This window comes from Eimeria tenella, genomic scaffold, assembly GCF_000499545.2.
Source record: "Eimeria tenella Houghton genomic scaffold, Eth_scaff1, whole genome shotgun sequence".
NCBI lineage: Eukaryota > Apicomplexa > Conoidasida > Eucoccidiorida > Eimeriidae > Eimeria > Eimeria tenella.
This window is the reverse complement of record NW_013541457.1, coordinates 1,026,933-1,042,010: the sequence shown is the minus strand read 5'-3', so window position 1 is coordinate 1,042,010 and position 15,078 is coordinate 1,026,933. Positions and strand designations below refer to the sequence as shown.

Sequence of the window (15,078 nt, the reverse complement as noted above, 5' to 3'; positions counted from 1 at the left end):
CAAAAGGCGCGGAACATCGCAAGACACTAGAAAGCGGTGCCGCCTGTTGGGAGGGTGCGATTGCTTTGTGTGCCGGGCTTCCACGTCGAGCGCTTGCTCCCTAGGACTCTACTCAACTTCGACATCGCCCCCGTAAGAACAATTCAGAAGAAAGATAATTACATTCAACATTAGCCGTATTAAATTGTTTAACCGTAACAGTTTCAAAACCCACTGTGTTGCCGATTGTGCAGTGCACTTCCGTGCGATCAACTGCGAGGCTCGCGGAAAAAGTTCTCTGTAATCGTATGTTAAAGCTTTTAATTTTAATTCACGTAAAATTGAGCTCTTTTTACTCAAAATTGGGCTGAATACGTGCACATTGCGCTGTCTGTAGCTAGTTCTGGCGGCCGACAGCTACGCTGGGAGTTAAGTTCGGCAGTTCACAGAACAAACGGGGGAAATTGTGGCTCAAAGCACGATTGTTTGGTTTCTCCCTCCATAATGTGATGCTTTTCCTGTGTTTTGATTGTCACAGCCTGTGGCTCTTTGAAAGCGTTGCGGTGAAGGTAAGACGCTCCAGTTCGATTCCGAACTCCAGCGCTGCATGGCTGTCTGACGTGCCCGCATGTTAATGCACAAGCGCCAGGAGTTCTGCAAATTGCAAATTGAAGACAAACTGAGACTAGTCCTCCTCAATTTGGGGAAACCATTTTGAATTTCTTCCACGGAGGCGCTGTTGGGAGTGATATGCTCAACCAGACTGCGCAGTCCGCACACCAGCTGCACCTGCCTGGGCCCGGCTTTGTTTCTTGACATTAGCCTGTATGAGGCAGTAAGATACATCCACAGTCGAACGGGAAAAAAATGTTGATGCAGCTCAACCGTCTGAAACAGGGCATCTGCCTGCCCCGAATTCTCCCGATACAACTGATCCTGCACGGATCAGTTGTAATTTGGAGAGAAGAGCTCATCAGAGCTCTTTTCCCCAAATTATAACGGCTTGTTTTCCTCATATGCGCTAAATATGCCTAAATTCGCCTTTCAAAAGCGGAATTCACGCTCCTTTGTGGTGCCTAGCACTGCAGCAACGCACTTCGTGGCGGACCTCGGCTATCTTGGTAGCACGTGGCTCTCTTCATGTATGTGCCTCGGCCGTATAAACGCAGCGTACTGAGACTCAAGCATTAATGAAATCTTATTTCCGTGCATGATTTGCAACTGGATCGTGTAGATGCGACAGCGACGCCTGAGTTGACGCCTTTTGGGCGTCCCGCGTGACCGCAGCTGAGAGCTCCCCAGTAGGCCTACATGAATAGCTGGTGGCGCGAATGAACTCATTACATCATACGCTTATTGATAATTTTTTGTAGCAGAATGTAACTGATATACCGCACAAAGCTGTGATATTTCCCAGTGGAAACACCAAGCCAACGTGTTTGATCCACTGAGCGGCGCAGTGTGTACGAGACATGCGATGGTCATCCTGCAACTAGTGGAATGCTCGATTTCCCCCAGGGACGCAAACAAACTAAGTATAAGCACTTGTTAAACAGAGCATTTGCAAGACAGAATCAAACGAAAGCTTGACCAGCTGGGTGTCGTAGTGAGGTGGGGCGAGCGCCCACTCGAAGCCCCGAGCCCACAAGACCATTCATCGTGATGTGCTCCTTACCAAGGGCAAGTAATTGGAGAAGATTCGACTGAGTCACGTCTATTACTTGCCCATTTGTAATCGAATTTGTTCAGTAGTAATTTGACGATTTCGGCATCACGCCACTACAAGTTCCAGGTACTCAAAATGCCTGAGTGGGATGCTGTGCCGGTGGACCAGAGCTCCGAACCCGCAAGCGGTACATTTAATCCAACCACTGGTCTTATAAGCTCGCGGGCATTTGCTAGCACCCTTGGAAATGCTGTTCAGTCCCTTGATCCCGTCGGTGTTGATGCCTATTGCTCGGATACCAGCGCGAAGGTCCGGAGCGGCAGCTACTTCTCCCGATCGCCCTTTATTTTCGCGTTACTCCTGGGCACTCTATTGGCAGCGGTTGTTGGTGCCAGTCTATTACAGCCAGCCCTGTCTGGTTCCGCTAGACGGGACCTACAGCGGGCTTGGCAGGCTGTTAAAAGTAAGGATGCTCCTTGGGATTTGCCCACTCTGGACCAATATGAGCAACACCTTTCGCTATCTGAGGCAAGAGGAAAGGCTCTCCTAGCAGCTGCCGCGAAGAAGCGGGGCGAAATCAGGTTTCCCTTCCCACGCGCTTTGGGCCAGAGCGCAATGGCCACCCTAGCTGAACAACTTTCTGGGGGCAGGACAACCAACTTGATTGGGCAGACACTGATACTCACTGACATTCAGCCCTTGGGATCCACGGAGATAGAGCAGGAGCCCCGGGAATACATAGTTTCAAAGTACCTGGGGGAAGGGGCATTATCAGTGGTAGTAGAGGTCATAGAGAAGCGCACGAATGAAACGAAGGCGCTGCGGCTGCACGCCATACCGCAGCATCTGGACTCGGTTTCTGTAACTCCTGAGCTAGCAGAGGACGCTAGCCGCACTGCGTTGGTTGAATCCACCACAGCCATGTTGCAGGCAGTAGGAACAACGTCTCTCACTGCAGCAGCGAAAGAGCGGGGACTGGCTCTTGTTTCCGCCGTCGCCAGGGTGCAAGGTGTACCATCTGTCTTACCTTGTGGCTCTTCCTACTTTGTGAATGAAGTAGAGATTGTTGACCGTTACTATGGCACCGTTGAGGGCCTGTTCAGTCCTACAACACGGTTGACAGAGGGCGCAAAGGTGTACGCAGGACGGCGGCTATTGTTGCAGGTGCTGCTACTGCAGCGTGCTGGCTGCAGCCATAACAACCTGAAGTTGCAAAATCTTTTCATGAACCTCGATGGCTCTTTCTTACTGGGCGACTTCGGAGCGGGAAGCCTTATTGGGGAGCCCCTGGACAGGGTGCGTGGAGTGACCCCAGCCTATGCTGAAAAGGAGCTCTCCCTGGCGGCAACAGTCACTAGCCCTGACGCTCCCCCTGCCAGGGTGCACAGCAAGTCTGACTTGTGGGGTTTGGGGATGTGCCTCTACCAGATTTTCACTGGAGGTGAAATGCCGTATGGACTGGGCGGTGACTTACCTGCTTCTGATATATTTGATTTTCTGGAGAAGAATAAAGTGAGAGCAGTAGTACTTGACGCGCCGCTAACATCGGCAAGAGTATCCGCAAGGTGGAAGGATTTGATTATTAGGCTGCTAGAAGTCGAGAGGGAAAACAGGATTGGGACTGAACAATTAATCGAGGAATTCGCTGATTTGCTTCAACTCTAAGCATTGCGGAGCCGTCACGTGGCTATGGCTGCTAGTTCTGCTGCCTTTGCTGATGCCTGTATTGGTGCTGCTGGCACTGGTATCAGTGCTCATGGTGGTAACGTGGGTTACGCTGTAACTGACGCTGTCTACGTTTCTGGAGACAGTTTTTGGGGTCGCTGCTGACGCTGCCCCTGATGCTGCTTGTGAAGTTCGGAATTCAGGAGGTGGGTGGAGGGGGGTGTCAGCCATACCTGGTCTTCAAACATGTAACTAAGCTGTTACAGCTTTTCACATGTCAATAATCATGTTCAACAAATTGCTTATTATGTTCATCAAACTGTTAAACAGTTGGTGTTTTGACAACGATACACTTATTTCGTGCAGGAATTGGCTGCGTTGGGGCATCAGTTAAATCTGCAAAGGGATTGACAATCATTAGCGGCACATGAATTTGGCATGTTTCTTCTGGACAGAAAAAAGGGCCCTTCAGGAGCGATGCAGATATATATTTGTACATAAGTATATCTGTCGCACGCGCTCATATACTTAGATGCATGTACATATACATATATATCCATATATTTATAAACGTGCATTTATGGATGTGTTTTATTTGGACGCCGACAACGCAACCAACCTATGTACAGCAAGCTGAGGGTGGAATTCGTTTGCAACTGGTTTCCAACCCTATGAACCCACATGGACAGAACCGTGTAAAGGAATGGAAGTTTATGAACCCGTATGGTGTGTAGCGACTCACAGTTTCGGAAGTGAAGTATGCTATACTGTATAGTAAGGAATACGTGAAGCCCCGGGGTGGTAGTGTTACTTGGAGTCCAGAAGGCTGTGTAGAACATGTGACGCAGCAGTTAAGGCGGAGCTAATTGGAGTTGTACTTAATTTAGCTTTTAGTGGGGTACGGTTAGGAGTCCAGGAGGTCCAACTTGGTGGTGCCTTTACTTAGCACTTGCAAATCAAGGGGGTTTCTAGAGAGGTAGTAGAGCGGATTCTGCCCTATATGTGTTGCCACACCGATGCAGTGATGCGACGAGCTGAAGTCACATAATCTATCGCGCACTATCGTTGGCATCGTTGGCAGCATGATTGTGGTGGTAATAATAGTATAGTTATTGCTATCATGGTTATGCGAATGTTATTAGTAAAGATTTGTAGTGTAGCTGTGGAGAGAGTAGAGTGGAGAGTGTCTATGTATCACACGAGAGGGGCTGTGCTCAAGGCTCTACTCCGTGCGCAGAAAACGAATAATCTGGCTGTCTGTTGAACTTCAAGATGTAGCTCCCACTCCGTGAAATAGAAGCTTCAAGCCTTATGTCTATCATGCAAAAACTTTGAAACCCGATCTGTGCTGGGCTGAAGTCGACTCCCCTTCCCTCGCACGCGGCTCTCACGAGTTGGGACTCATAGAAGCTGGAACGCAAAATAATGTTGTGTTCTAAATAAAAGGTAACATTGAAAACGTTTGCTGTTATTCATTAAAACCTCGACAGACCATGCATTAGTGCGCACAGGTCTTTTTAACGATTGCTGTGGTATCGGGCGATTTCTACAGCACACCAGCATTTTGCGTGACTGAAGCCTAAATGTGAGCTCATTTGAGTGTTAATATAAATCAAATTGCGTATATTGTGGACGTAATATTTAAAAAGTACATGAATGAGACGGTTTGCCAGTCGCTCCCTCATCAGTGGAACTGTTTAAGAGGTTGCCAGAGAGTGCATTCGATGCAAATGGACAACGATTGCTCCTCGTCTCCTATGTCCTTCTTCAACGAAGTCATAGATCTACATTAAAACGACATCTTACGACAAAGCTGAGAAGTTTTGAGATAGTTGATATGGGAATGCGCATCAACTCATTCCACTGTCAAATTCACATGAGTGGTCTCGACTGCGGGAAGCCGACAGTCAACCCCTCACAGGGAGCAGCAGCAGTTTGCATTGATACCGCCCATTTACAATACATATAGCACTCCAGGCTTTACGCTTTAACAAAGCTTATTCTGCACTGGATGTTAATGTCAATTTTTCCCTGTGTTCGTGGTGAATTAAGCGTCCAGAGCGGCAGCGCCAGCCACCAAACAAACGGTCATCGGAAGCGCACAGAACTTCGTGCCCATGGAGGGCCTGTCGGCTACTGCCTTTAAGGCAGTGCCACCACCTGAAGATGATGAATTTGCTTACCAAATATCTTCAACCAATGGGGAAGCACAGGAAGCAGCGGACAATGCTGTCTTGATGGCCTCCCACCGTAGCCGAAAACAGAGGCGGCGGGCGGATTCGCACTTGACTGTGGGTTTTAGTGTTTTATTTTCAGGCTTGATCGCAGCTTTTCTAGCATCTCTTCTATTGGCTCGCCGCCAAGCTTCTTCCCGAGCCGACCTGTTCAACGCATGGCAGCATCTGGAGCCTCAAGAAGCGCCATGGCAGCTGCCCACTGTAGACCAGCAAGAAGTTGCGGCATTTCCTCGCCTGGCCATGGGAAGATGGCTGATGGCAGCTCTGGTAAAACACAAGCAGGGAGTTGATACTCAGCGGCGAGGCAGGCTGGGCCGGGAGGTAATGCTCACTCTTGCTGAACACCTCACGGATGGGAGGACAAGCAATGTGATGGGCGCCACGATCAACTTGGTAAACATGCAGCAGTTAGGTAGTTCTGACATTGACCCCACCCCACATCCTTATACCATAAAGCGCTATCTGTGGGAAGATGCTGAGTCCGTCACCTTGGAGATAGTAGATCAAGCAACGAATGTGTCGCATGCAATGCGGCTGCGCACCTTGCGCCCTCGCGTCCACGGCGAGGACGTGCTGCCAGAGACAGCGGAGGAACTGAACCAGCGGTCATTGGTGGAGACAACTAGCTCTATGCTCCAGGCAGTGGGGAAGTCGGATCTGAAGGGCGCAGCAGAGGAAAGGGGTCTGGCCGTTGCATCTGCGGTTGCTACGATCGATAACGCCCCCACGGTCATGCGCTGCACTACAGTCTACCTCTTGGGAGATGTGGAGGTAGGCGAATTGCACAGCGGCCGTTTGAGTGATGTTTTTGCGTCTGAGAACGCGATGACTTTGGAGGCTAAGGAGTACGCAGCGAGCCGAATGCTGCTGCAGGTGTTGCTACTGCAACAAGCTCGCTTCAGCCACAATAACCTAAAGCTAGAGAACTTTTTCATGCGGCCAGACGGCTCTTTTCTGCTGGGGAACTTTGGCACTGGCACCCGCATAGGCGAGCGCCTAGACAGAGTCAGCTCCGTGGACCCGAGATATGCAGAAATGGAGCTAGGTGCCAATGCTGCAGCTGCTCAGGCTGAAGGGAAGGAAGCCCTCGCCAAGCCTATAGTCGGCGAGAAGTCGGATATGTGGAGCTTGGGTATTTGCCTATACAAAATATTCACAGGCGGCGATATGCCTTTCGGCCTGGACTCAGGAGAGCCTCTGGAATCCATCTTTTCGTCTCTGGATAAAAGTGGAGTAAGTTGGCAGTCGCTTAATGGTCGGCTGACAGATTTGGGGGTGCCTGTCAGGTGGCAGGAACTAATTGTGGGCCTCTTGGAGGTTGACAGAGACGAGAGACTGGATGCAGAAACAGTGTTTAGGGATTATCAGGACCTGCTGCTCCTTCCGAGTCCCAGCAACGGTTTTTAGTAAATGCAGTGTACCGATATTAGATGATACATTCTCGTCGATGTGCAAGTTGCGTTTAAATTTTCTGTAGTTCATGCGCGGCGAAGGTGAATTGCTTGCCTGTGGCGATGTGCTTGAAACGGTGGATCATTTATTGCTTCTCCATGTAGTTAAGTTATTGGGCTGACGTAACTAGAAAGTATCTTTTTTTGTTGGTTCTGCCGCACCGGTATAGCGGAGTCCGGCGGGGCACGGCCCGAAATTAGTTTGGGGGACTTCAGTGTCAAGTTCAGAAGGCAGGACACCCACCTCTTCCTTCGAGCTTCAGATTTTTTTATTCAATAAGTTTGGTAGAGGTGTTTTAGCGGCAGAACGTTTCAGCGACAGGGTTGCGCCGGAAACAGTTGCGCTGTTGGGGAAGTGCAGTTCAACATCAGCTGGGAAGGAAATACCAACATATGTTACGCAACAGGATGTTTCCATAGAGAGCCTGCGAGACTAAGAAGTGCTGGTATTTCCTTCCATCGGCATATGCCATTCACGGCTTGCGTAATTGCATCAAGTAGTAGTAATTCAAGAACTAGGTTATTGTAATTCTCGACACTCATTGTACTCACAAGCCATCTGGTTGCGCCGGAAACAGTTGCGCTGTTGGGGAAGTGCAGTTCAACATCAGCAACTATTCAAGAGCTTGGACCACATATGGCTTGAAGCCGCTGAGTACGAGTCTTGCCCAGCATTTAGGACAACAGGATTGCATCCTGGTGCCCGACGCGGTAAGGGATATGCCAAAATACGTGACATCATAGTGAATACACCCTCCCAGCTGTACGTACCGCACTTCCCCATTACTTGAATATATGCTCGAGGCATTTCTGTAAAGGCCTTGCAGCCCTACCATGTTGTACGGCGGCTCACATGGTGCAAGCGTCGGGAGCATGCCACGCTCGCAGCTGAATGTGCAACTAGCTGCAAAACTTGCGCAACAAGACACTTATGATGGGTGACAGAGAGAAGATGATGTGTATGTCCCTTCTCTACCTTCAGACAAAGGCTATACTTTGGTCTTTGCTTATTGAAGCAAAGATCAAAGTATAGCCTTTGTCTTAGAAGCTCTAGGCCCCTTCTATTGGTTGCAGAACAGGATGTGGTCGTATTCTTCCAATGATTGTCACGCTACATTTATGCTCTCCAGCTCCGTCAATCATTTTTTCTTACTTACCACTCCTAGCCTTCTCTCTCATTGCGGCTGCTTGTCTAGTTCTCTTCCCGGCTGGTACGGGCAATGGGTTGCAAACGTCGCTCCAAAGCGCTTAGGTCTCTCAGCGGTCACCATCCCATCTAAATAATGGGTTTCTTCTCATCTTACTAAGTTATCTTTGTGGCTGAAGGAACGTAGTCGTGCTGGAATGAGTGGTGAAAGACGAAGCCGACAGCTGTGCCGTCCAGAGTCATTGGCTCAGTCACTTGTGAACGAGAAAAAATAGACAATCCAGAAAATTCAAAAACTGCATGGCTATTAACTTGATTTTGAAGCTCTGGAGCAAACTGTTCACTGTTAATGCTGCGGCCTATCGATCAAGATCACGATGGCGTGAAAAGCATCGAGCATCGTGATCGTGATCGCTGGGTTGCTCACAGCACACTCAGCACTTGAACTTGCTTGTCCTGGTTCCTCTGTCCTAAATTGTTGCAAGCATTTTTATGTTTTAAAATTAAGTCTCAATTTCCTGCTATATTTCAAGCTCCAAGCAAGTCTTCAGAACTGAGAACGAGTTGTTGCCAATGGAGAGTCCACCAGTAAGCTTTCCCGAGGCAGTGCCTGGTGCGTACTCCGAAAGTGCTAAGGCCCCTATAGAGAAGCCAAAGAACAAAGTAACAAACGAAGCAGAGGGAGATGACAGCAATGCTTTCTTCCTAAACGCGCGGCCTGGCCGACGGCAGCAGCGGCAAGTTGGCTCGCGCGTTGCTCTGGGTTTTGGCCTGATGTTTTCCGGCCTTGTTGCAGCTATCCTATCTAGCCTGCTGTTGCGGCAGCTCCAAGAACCTCCCCGAGTCAACCTGTCCAACGCATGGCAGCAGCTGGAGTCGCAGGAGGCGACGTGGCTGCTTCCTACTGTAGACCAGCAAGAAGTAGCGGCTCACCCTCGCTTGGCCATGGGTAAATGGTTGCTTGCAGATGCAGTTAACTTTAGGCAAGCAGCTGACATGCAGTGGCGGGGCCCGCTAGGCCGGGAGTTAATGCTCGTTCTTGCTGAGCACCTCACAAAGGGAAGGTCAAGCAGTGTGATAGGCGCCACGATCAACTTGGTAAACACGCAGCAGTTAGGTTATCCTGAAGTCGACCCAACCCCACACCCTTTTACCATAAAGCGCTATCTATATGAAGACAATGAGTCTGTTACCTTGGAGATAGTAGATCAAGCAACGAATTTGCCTTATGCCATGCGGCTGCGCACCGTGCGACCTCGCGTCCACGGTGAGGACGTGCTGCCAGAGACAGCGGAGGAACTGAATCAGCGGTCCTTGGTGGAGACCACTAGCTCTATGCTTCAGGCAATTGGGGAGTCGGATCTGCGAGACGCAGCAGAGGAGAGGGGCTTGGCTGTTGCATCTGCCGTTGCTACGATCCAAGGCGTGCCCACGGTCATGCGCGGCAGTACTGTTTACCTGGTGGCTGACGTTGAGCTGGGTGAGGTTTACAGCGGTCGCTTGAGTGATATATTCGCAGCAGGGACTGCTGCCTCTTTGGAGGCTAAGGAGTACGCAGCGAGCCGAATGCTGCTGCAGGTGTTGCAGTTGCAGCACGCCCGATTCAGCCACAACAATCTGAAGCTTGAAAACTTTTTCATGCGGCCAGACGGCTCTTTTCTACTGGGAAACTTTGGCACTGGTACCCCCATAGGCGAGCGCCTAGACAGAGTCAGCGCTGTGGACCCAAAATATGCGGAGATGGAGCTAGGTGCCAACGCTGCAGCTGCTGAGGCTGAGGGGGAGGAAGATCTCGCCAAACCTGTAGTTGACGAGAAGTCGGATATGTGGGGCTTGGGTGTTTGTCTATACAAAATATTCACAGGCGGCGATATGCCTTTTGACCTGGCCTCAGAAGACCCTCCTGCATCCGTCTTCTCGTTTATGAAGGAACACAGAATGAGCGGGCAGGCGCTGCGTGGTCGGCTGACAGATTTGGGGGTGCCTGTCAGGTGGCAGGAATTAATTACAGGCCTCTTGGAGATTGATAGAGACGACAGACTGGACGCAGAAACGGTGTCCAGGGAGTTCCAGGATCTTCTACACCTGCGGGGTGTGTAGCCGTAAAGATTGGGACGCAGTTCATAATGGCGACCTACTGGTATTTTATGATCTTGGGATGGGAGCGTCAGCGTCACTGGCACGGTGGATGTTCAGGTGACACCAGTTTACTCTTCAATTACGAACCCAAGAAACTTTGAAAGCCGTGGAAAGTGGCGGCGTGCGTGTGCAGTGTGACTGCTTGTCCGGTGAGGATCCGCTCGAAATGAACAGTCATTTGATTCCTGGTATTTCGTTCAATTTCTTTGAATGCGCATCAGTAGTCACAAACACGTTTTACGTTTTTTCCACTTTGGCCATCGCTGGTTCTAAAGAGAAGGCGACAGGCCGAGAGGCTTTCCCGGGTGTGTGGAGAAACCATATTTCGTGAACTTCATGTAAAGTTTTAACGCAATTTCGAGCTCGGCTTCTATCCAAACTAGTGGCCATTATGGAGTACGGGTCATTGTGGAGTAGGATATCTATGGCTTCTCTAACTCGCTATCTTCTGCTACAGCCGTTCTTAGGCAACCCGGAGCAGCTCCTTGTTGCCAGCTACTGAGTGCTAGATTTTTGCATGATCTCCGCTGCCTACAGCTTCTCGCCGTTTAGGGTATAGGGGGTAGTTCGATACGAACCATCCCTTATACCCTAAACGGGGCAAGGAGCTCTCGGGGCCACACCCGTTCCCCGCTGAGATAGGCGACTCGCTTTTACGCTTTTTGCCGAGAAAATGCTCATTTGTAGTGTGCCTGCGTGCACTGGAGGGCTCCCCCCACCGCTAAATAAAGCCTTTATCCTGCTGCAGTTCTTTGGCAACAACTGTTCCTAAGTGAGCATCCTCCAGGTTTTTGCCGTCCCGCTGTCCTCTGTGATGGTGGGGATTGCTCATCCCTGCATAATGATAGACCATAGCGAATAAAGGAGTGTCCCGAAAAGGAGCAGTAATAAACCCTCAAATCTATATTACGGTGGCCATTTGTCTTGAAGGCTTCGAAGTCACCAGGGCTGTCCGAGACACAAGGGAACGGCGTCCCCACACACGCAACAAAAAAGATTCCTTTTCCCAAAATACATTCCCAGCACTTTTAACTAGTTTAAGGTACTGATCACAGTTCAAATAAGCTAAACGGGAACAGGAGACACAAAGCGTGGGGCCCCGTCTGCAGCATCACGTCTGTCGAACCATCGTGCCACAGGCAATAAAATGATGCTCTTTTGGCATTCCTTGACTCTAAATCTCGGCCTTTTGCCTTTATTATTTTACTTTCGCGAATAACTGCGTGAGGGAAGCACCGGAACTGCATAATTAAGCAAGTACGTTTTCCGGGCGCACTGTTGCTTCCCGTGATCGATCTCAGCTGCTTGCTGCGAAGCTAAACGAGTATGCAGCTTCGTGTGCCCCAAAATCGTCAATTTGCCTTCTCTTTCGAGTATTTTTGATTTTCAGACGGTCAATCTTTTTAGAGAGAGTTGTTCTTGGGCTTCCATTCTCCCCTTTCCATTATGGCCGCTTCATTCAGTTCTCTTGGGGAGGTTGGGCAACCCGTTGGTGGACAGGAAGATGTCATGAGCAGTTTGAGGGTCAGGGGGTCACAAGTCAGCGTGAATCAGCTTGCAGACGACGCTGATCTAACTCAGAACGAAAAAGTCCTTCTTCACATGAACCTGACGAGGCAGAAGTACAGAAGATGGGGGAAGTACGGCCTCGCAGCAATATTCCTGGCGGGAGGTATGCTGTCAAGTGCATTTATTGGCTTTTTAATGCGCCACGGAGCTGATGCCCTGTCAAGGAAGGCCTTATACGATAGCTGGGGAATAGCATCCCGCCAGGATTCGGCGTGGGAGTCTCCAACGCCGCAGCAGATGGAAGACCGGCTGAACAAACTGGGCATGCTGGGCAAAGAGCTCACCGCGATTGTTGCTAGCCGCACGGAGTATGACAATCCGCCTGTGCCTCAGCCTAAGGGTAGAGAGGCAATGGAGGCCCTGGCAATGCATGTTTCTGGCGGCAGGACACGCAATCTAATCGGCCAGACGGTGCATGTGAAGGACGTGCAAATACTAGGTTCCGATACGGTTGGGAGTTCCCCTATTCCCTTGAAAGTTACCCGTTACTTGGGTGAAACCGGTTCTTCAGTGACCCTGGAGGTCACCGACGTGAACACGAGGAAACTATTAGCACTGCACCTGAACATGGGCGACGTTCAACCGAACAACCCAGCGTCTGGCGGCGCAGCCAACCTTCTGGGTTCTCTACGGGTCATGCAGGAGACAACGGCTATCTTGCAGGCTGCGGGCTCCACTCCACTGGAGAAAGCAACTGCTGAGAGGGCATTGGATGTAATTGCTGCTGTTGGCACTTTGGAGGGGCTTCCCCCTGTGCTTGACTGCACGCACGTGCACCTGCTGAACACAGTGCAGATCAGCGAGAGGGTCCGCGGGAGGTTGGCGGATATTTTCATCCCTGAGAACAGAATGCCGGATAATGCGAAGGAGTACATGGCAAAACGAATCTTGCTGGCGGTGCTGCAGCTGCAGCGCGCTGGCTTCAGCCACAACAGACTGCACCTGGGGAACTTTCGCGTGAGGATTGACGGGTCCTGCCTCTTGACTGGATTTGGGGCCGGAACCATGATCGGAGAGGCACTTGACAGGGTGGAAGCTCTTGACCCGCGCTATGCCGAGAGGGAACTGGGCGCTGCAGCGACACGCAAGAGCAGCCTTGGGGCCTCGCATCCTGTTGTCGATGCCAAGTCCGACTTGTGGGGACTGGGCATCACCCTCTACCAGCTGTTCACCGATGGGAAGCTGCCCTATGGCCTGGAAGAATCAGTGTCACCTGTGAAGACGCTGAACAGCCTTGCAGCTCAGGGGGTTCGGGCGTCGAGCTTGGAAAAGTCGCTGAGAATGGCGAAGGTGCCAGTAGAGTGGCGGTCGTTGATTATGGATCTGCTTGAGCTGGAGAGGAAAGACAGAATCGACCTCGTGGGGCTCCTTTCAAAGCATAGCGTCCTGATCTATTCGTGAGCGTGTAGTGTATGTTGTCTGTGAACGAACAAGGCTTGCTCTCCTGGCAGCAGCGGAACGTGTTTTGTTCATGTTTACATTCAGTGAACGGCACTTTTGGGTCGCACTGGAACACTTGTTTTTGTTAAAGTGAACACAGTTGGAGCATTTGTCAAAGTGAACACGGTGCGTCGCCGCACGTGTAGCTGTTAAGTATGCAGCGACAGCTTTACGCAGAATGCGGCACAAACAGCCACCGGAGTTTCGCGAAGGACTCGCAGGTTAAGATGCATGCGTCTTGGGTATGAGAGTGATCGTACTCATCCACATTGGACGGTTATGCTTCGGTTGAAACTTGCCGGGCACGGCAGTCTCCCCGTTGCCAACAAGAAAGGCAAGAAAACTCGTTCTGGAGCTTGCCAATTTGGAACAGAGCGGCCCGTGGAGAACCGAGCTTCGTAGTTATTTGTGCAATGCATTTACACACATCGCGGTGGCAGTTCTGTACTGCAGTGGGCACTTACATTGAAGCTCCGCGCAGCGTGTACTAGTTGTAGCGAACTTGGATTCCGCACCTCCTAGTGATGTTACAGGAGAGGGCACATTGCGTAACTGTGTCTTTCCCTCCGCGTCATAGTGCGTACGCGCGGGGCATTCAGTTTGGGAAGGAGCTGTGCTGTTGCAGTGAGCAGTTCTGCAGCTACTTTCCGTAATCTGCAAGCACGTAAGCTGCAAGCACTAAAGAGTAACGGAGTAAAGTGCCCACAGAGGACGGCGGCTTCCACTGCTCTGTCAACGAAAAAGCGTGAAATTAGAAAAAGCAACCCTGCTTGGCTCGCCATTGCAGTGCCAAGTTGTACAACGCCAGCACTGGGGATGGGGTGTAGTCAATGGTGAAAAATACGATTCATTTCAATTGTCCAGATGACACTACTCTCGTAAGGAACGGAATGGGTGAACAGTGCTCTATGGCGCTGATTAGATAGAAGCGCCTCAGGCTTGCGCGTCCTGAAATGTAAGTCGCCTTATGAACAATATAGCAGATATCTTACGATTATGAAAATAAATTGATTTTACAATACTTCAACTGCATTAATCTTATTTTCCAGTGTCAGGCTGACCCTTTTTCTCGTCTGCTGCCCCTTGAGAACAGTGTTTATCCCCCCACACGTGTTCCTCCCTTCGGCTTCGCTTTGCCCTTTTCTTCTTCTTGACTCTACGAACATTGCCATTACTATCTAGTTCATCTTCGCTGCTGCTGCTGCTACTGCTGCTGCTTTCCCCGAAAGCCACGGGCTTATGGTATATGCAGCAGACTTTGCTGCTCTTCCTGCCCAAGTCTTCGTTATCGAGCGTACCCTCGACCCATGCGACCTGTTTCGGATGCTCTGTTGTTTCTTGCTGCTCCTGTGGCGTAGCTGCTGTCGATGCAGCAGGAGGTACAATGTGAATCACCGCAGGCGTGATGGTTTCGGTCCTCGTTTGGCTGGCCATTTTCGCGTTCAGTTGCACTCACAACGCGAGCACGAATCCGTACACACTTCAATAGGGTGCGGCGATACTGTGGGCCCTTAGGAGCAGTATGGACCTATGGGGAGGTTCTGTAACTTTGGCGGCGGTGAGCAGAAGTAACTCTCAATTCGTTCTGAAGGGTCAACTGCAACAGGGCAACTCGCAGAGAGCGCCAAGGACTAGCAGTAATATCGGTGAAAAGCTCGTTATCTTGAAGTCATTTTTCAGTATGCGGCACCTCTATAGCTGCTGAATGGCGTTTGCCTCAGCTCACTTTGCTCCAACTGCTGTTCAGGGCCAACTGCTGGTAACTCCGTCCAGGGAAATTGGGGG

The 15,078-nt window shown here is 50.5% G+C and overlaps 5 protein-coding genes across 5 annotated transcripts; 4 read left to right on the top strand and 1 right to left on the bottom strand.

Annotated features, from left to right (window-relative positions):
• Positions 1-1,780: 1,780 nt before the first annotated feature.
• On the top strand, positions 1,781-3,310 carry ETH_00005415 (uncharacterized protein; the record flags this gene model as incomplete). Its single annotated transcript, XM_013372474.1, has 1 exon — positions 1,781-3,310. The coding sequence occupies one exon, from the start codon at positions 1,781-1,783 to the stop codon at positions 3,308-3,310; it is 1,530 nt and encodes a 509-aa protein (XP_013227928.1).
• Positions 3,311-5,427: 2,117 nt separating this feature from the next.
• On the top strand, positions 5,428-6,954 carry ETH_00005410 (uncharacterized protein; the record flags this gene model as incomplete). Its single annotated transcript, XM_013372473.1, has 1 exon — positions 5,428-6,954. One exon carries the CDS (start codon positions 5,428-5,430, stop codon positions 6,952-6,954), a length of 1,527 nt encoding a protein of 508 aa, XP_013227927.1.
• A 1,764-nt stretch (positions 6,955-8,718) lies between these two features.
• ETH_00005405 (uncharacterized protein) lies at positions 8,719-10,245 on the top strand (the record flags this gene model as incomplete). The annotated part of the gene is made up of 1 exon (XM_013372472.1): positions 8,719-10,245. One exon carries the CDS (start codon positions 8,719-8,721, stop codon positions 10,243-10,245), a length of 1,527 nt encoding a protein of 508 aa, XP_013227926.1.
• A 1,485-nt stretch (positions 10,246-11,730) lies between these two features.
• Positions 11,731-13,254, top strand: ETH_00005400 (uncharacterized protein; the record flags this gene model as incomplete). The annotated part of the gene is made up of 1 exon (XM_013372471.1): positions 11,731-13,254. One exon carries the CDS (start codon positions 11,731-11,733, stop codon positions 13,252-13,254), a length of 1,524 nt encoding a protein of 507 aa, XP_013227925.1.
• Positions 13,255-14,331: 1,077 nt separating this feature from the next.
• On the bottom strand, positions 14,332-14,727 carry ETH_00005395 (uncharacterized protein; the record flags this gene model as incomplete). Its single annotated transcript, XM_013372470.1, has 1 exon — positions 14,332-14,727. One exon carries the CDS (start codon positions 14,725-14,727, stop codon positions 14,332-14,334), a length of 396 nt encoding a protein of 131 aa, XP_013227924.1.
• Between the last annotated feature and the right edge of the window lie 351 nt (positions 14,728-15,078).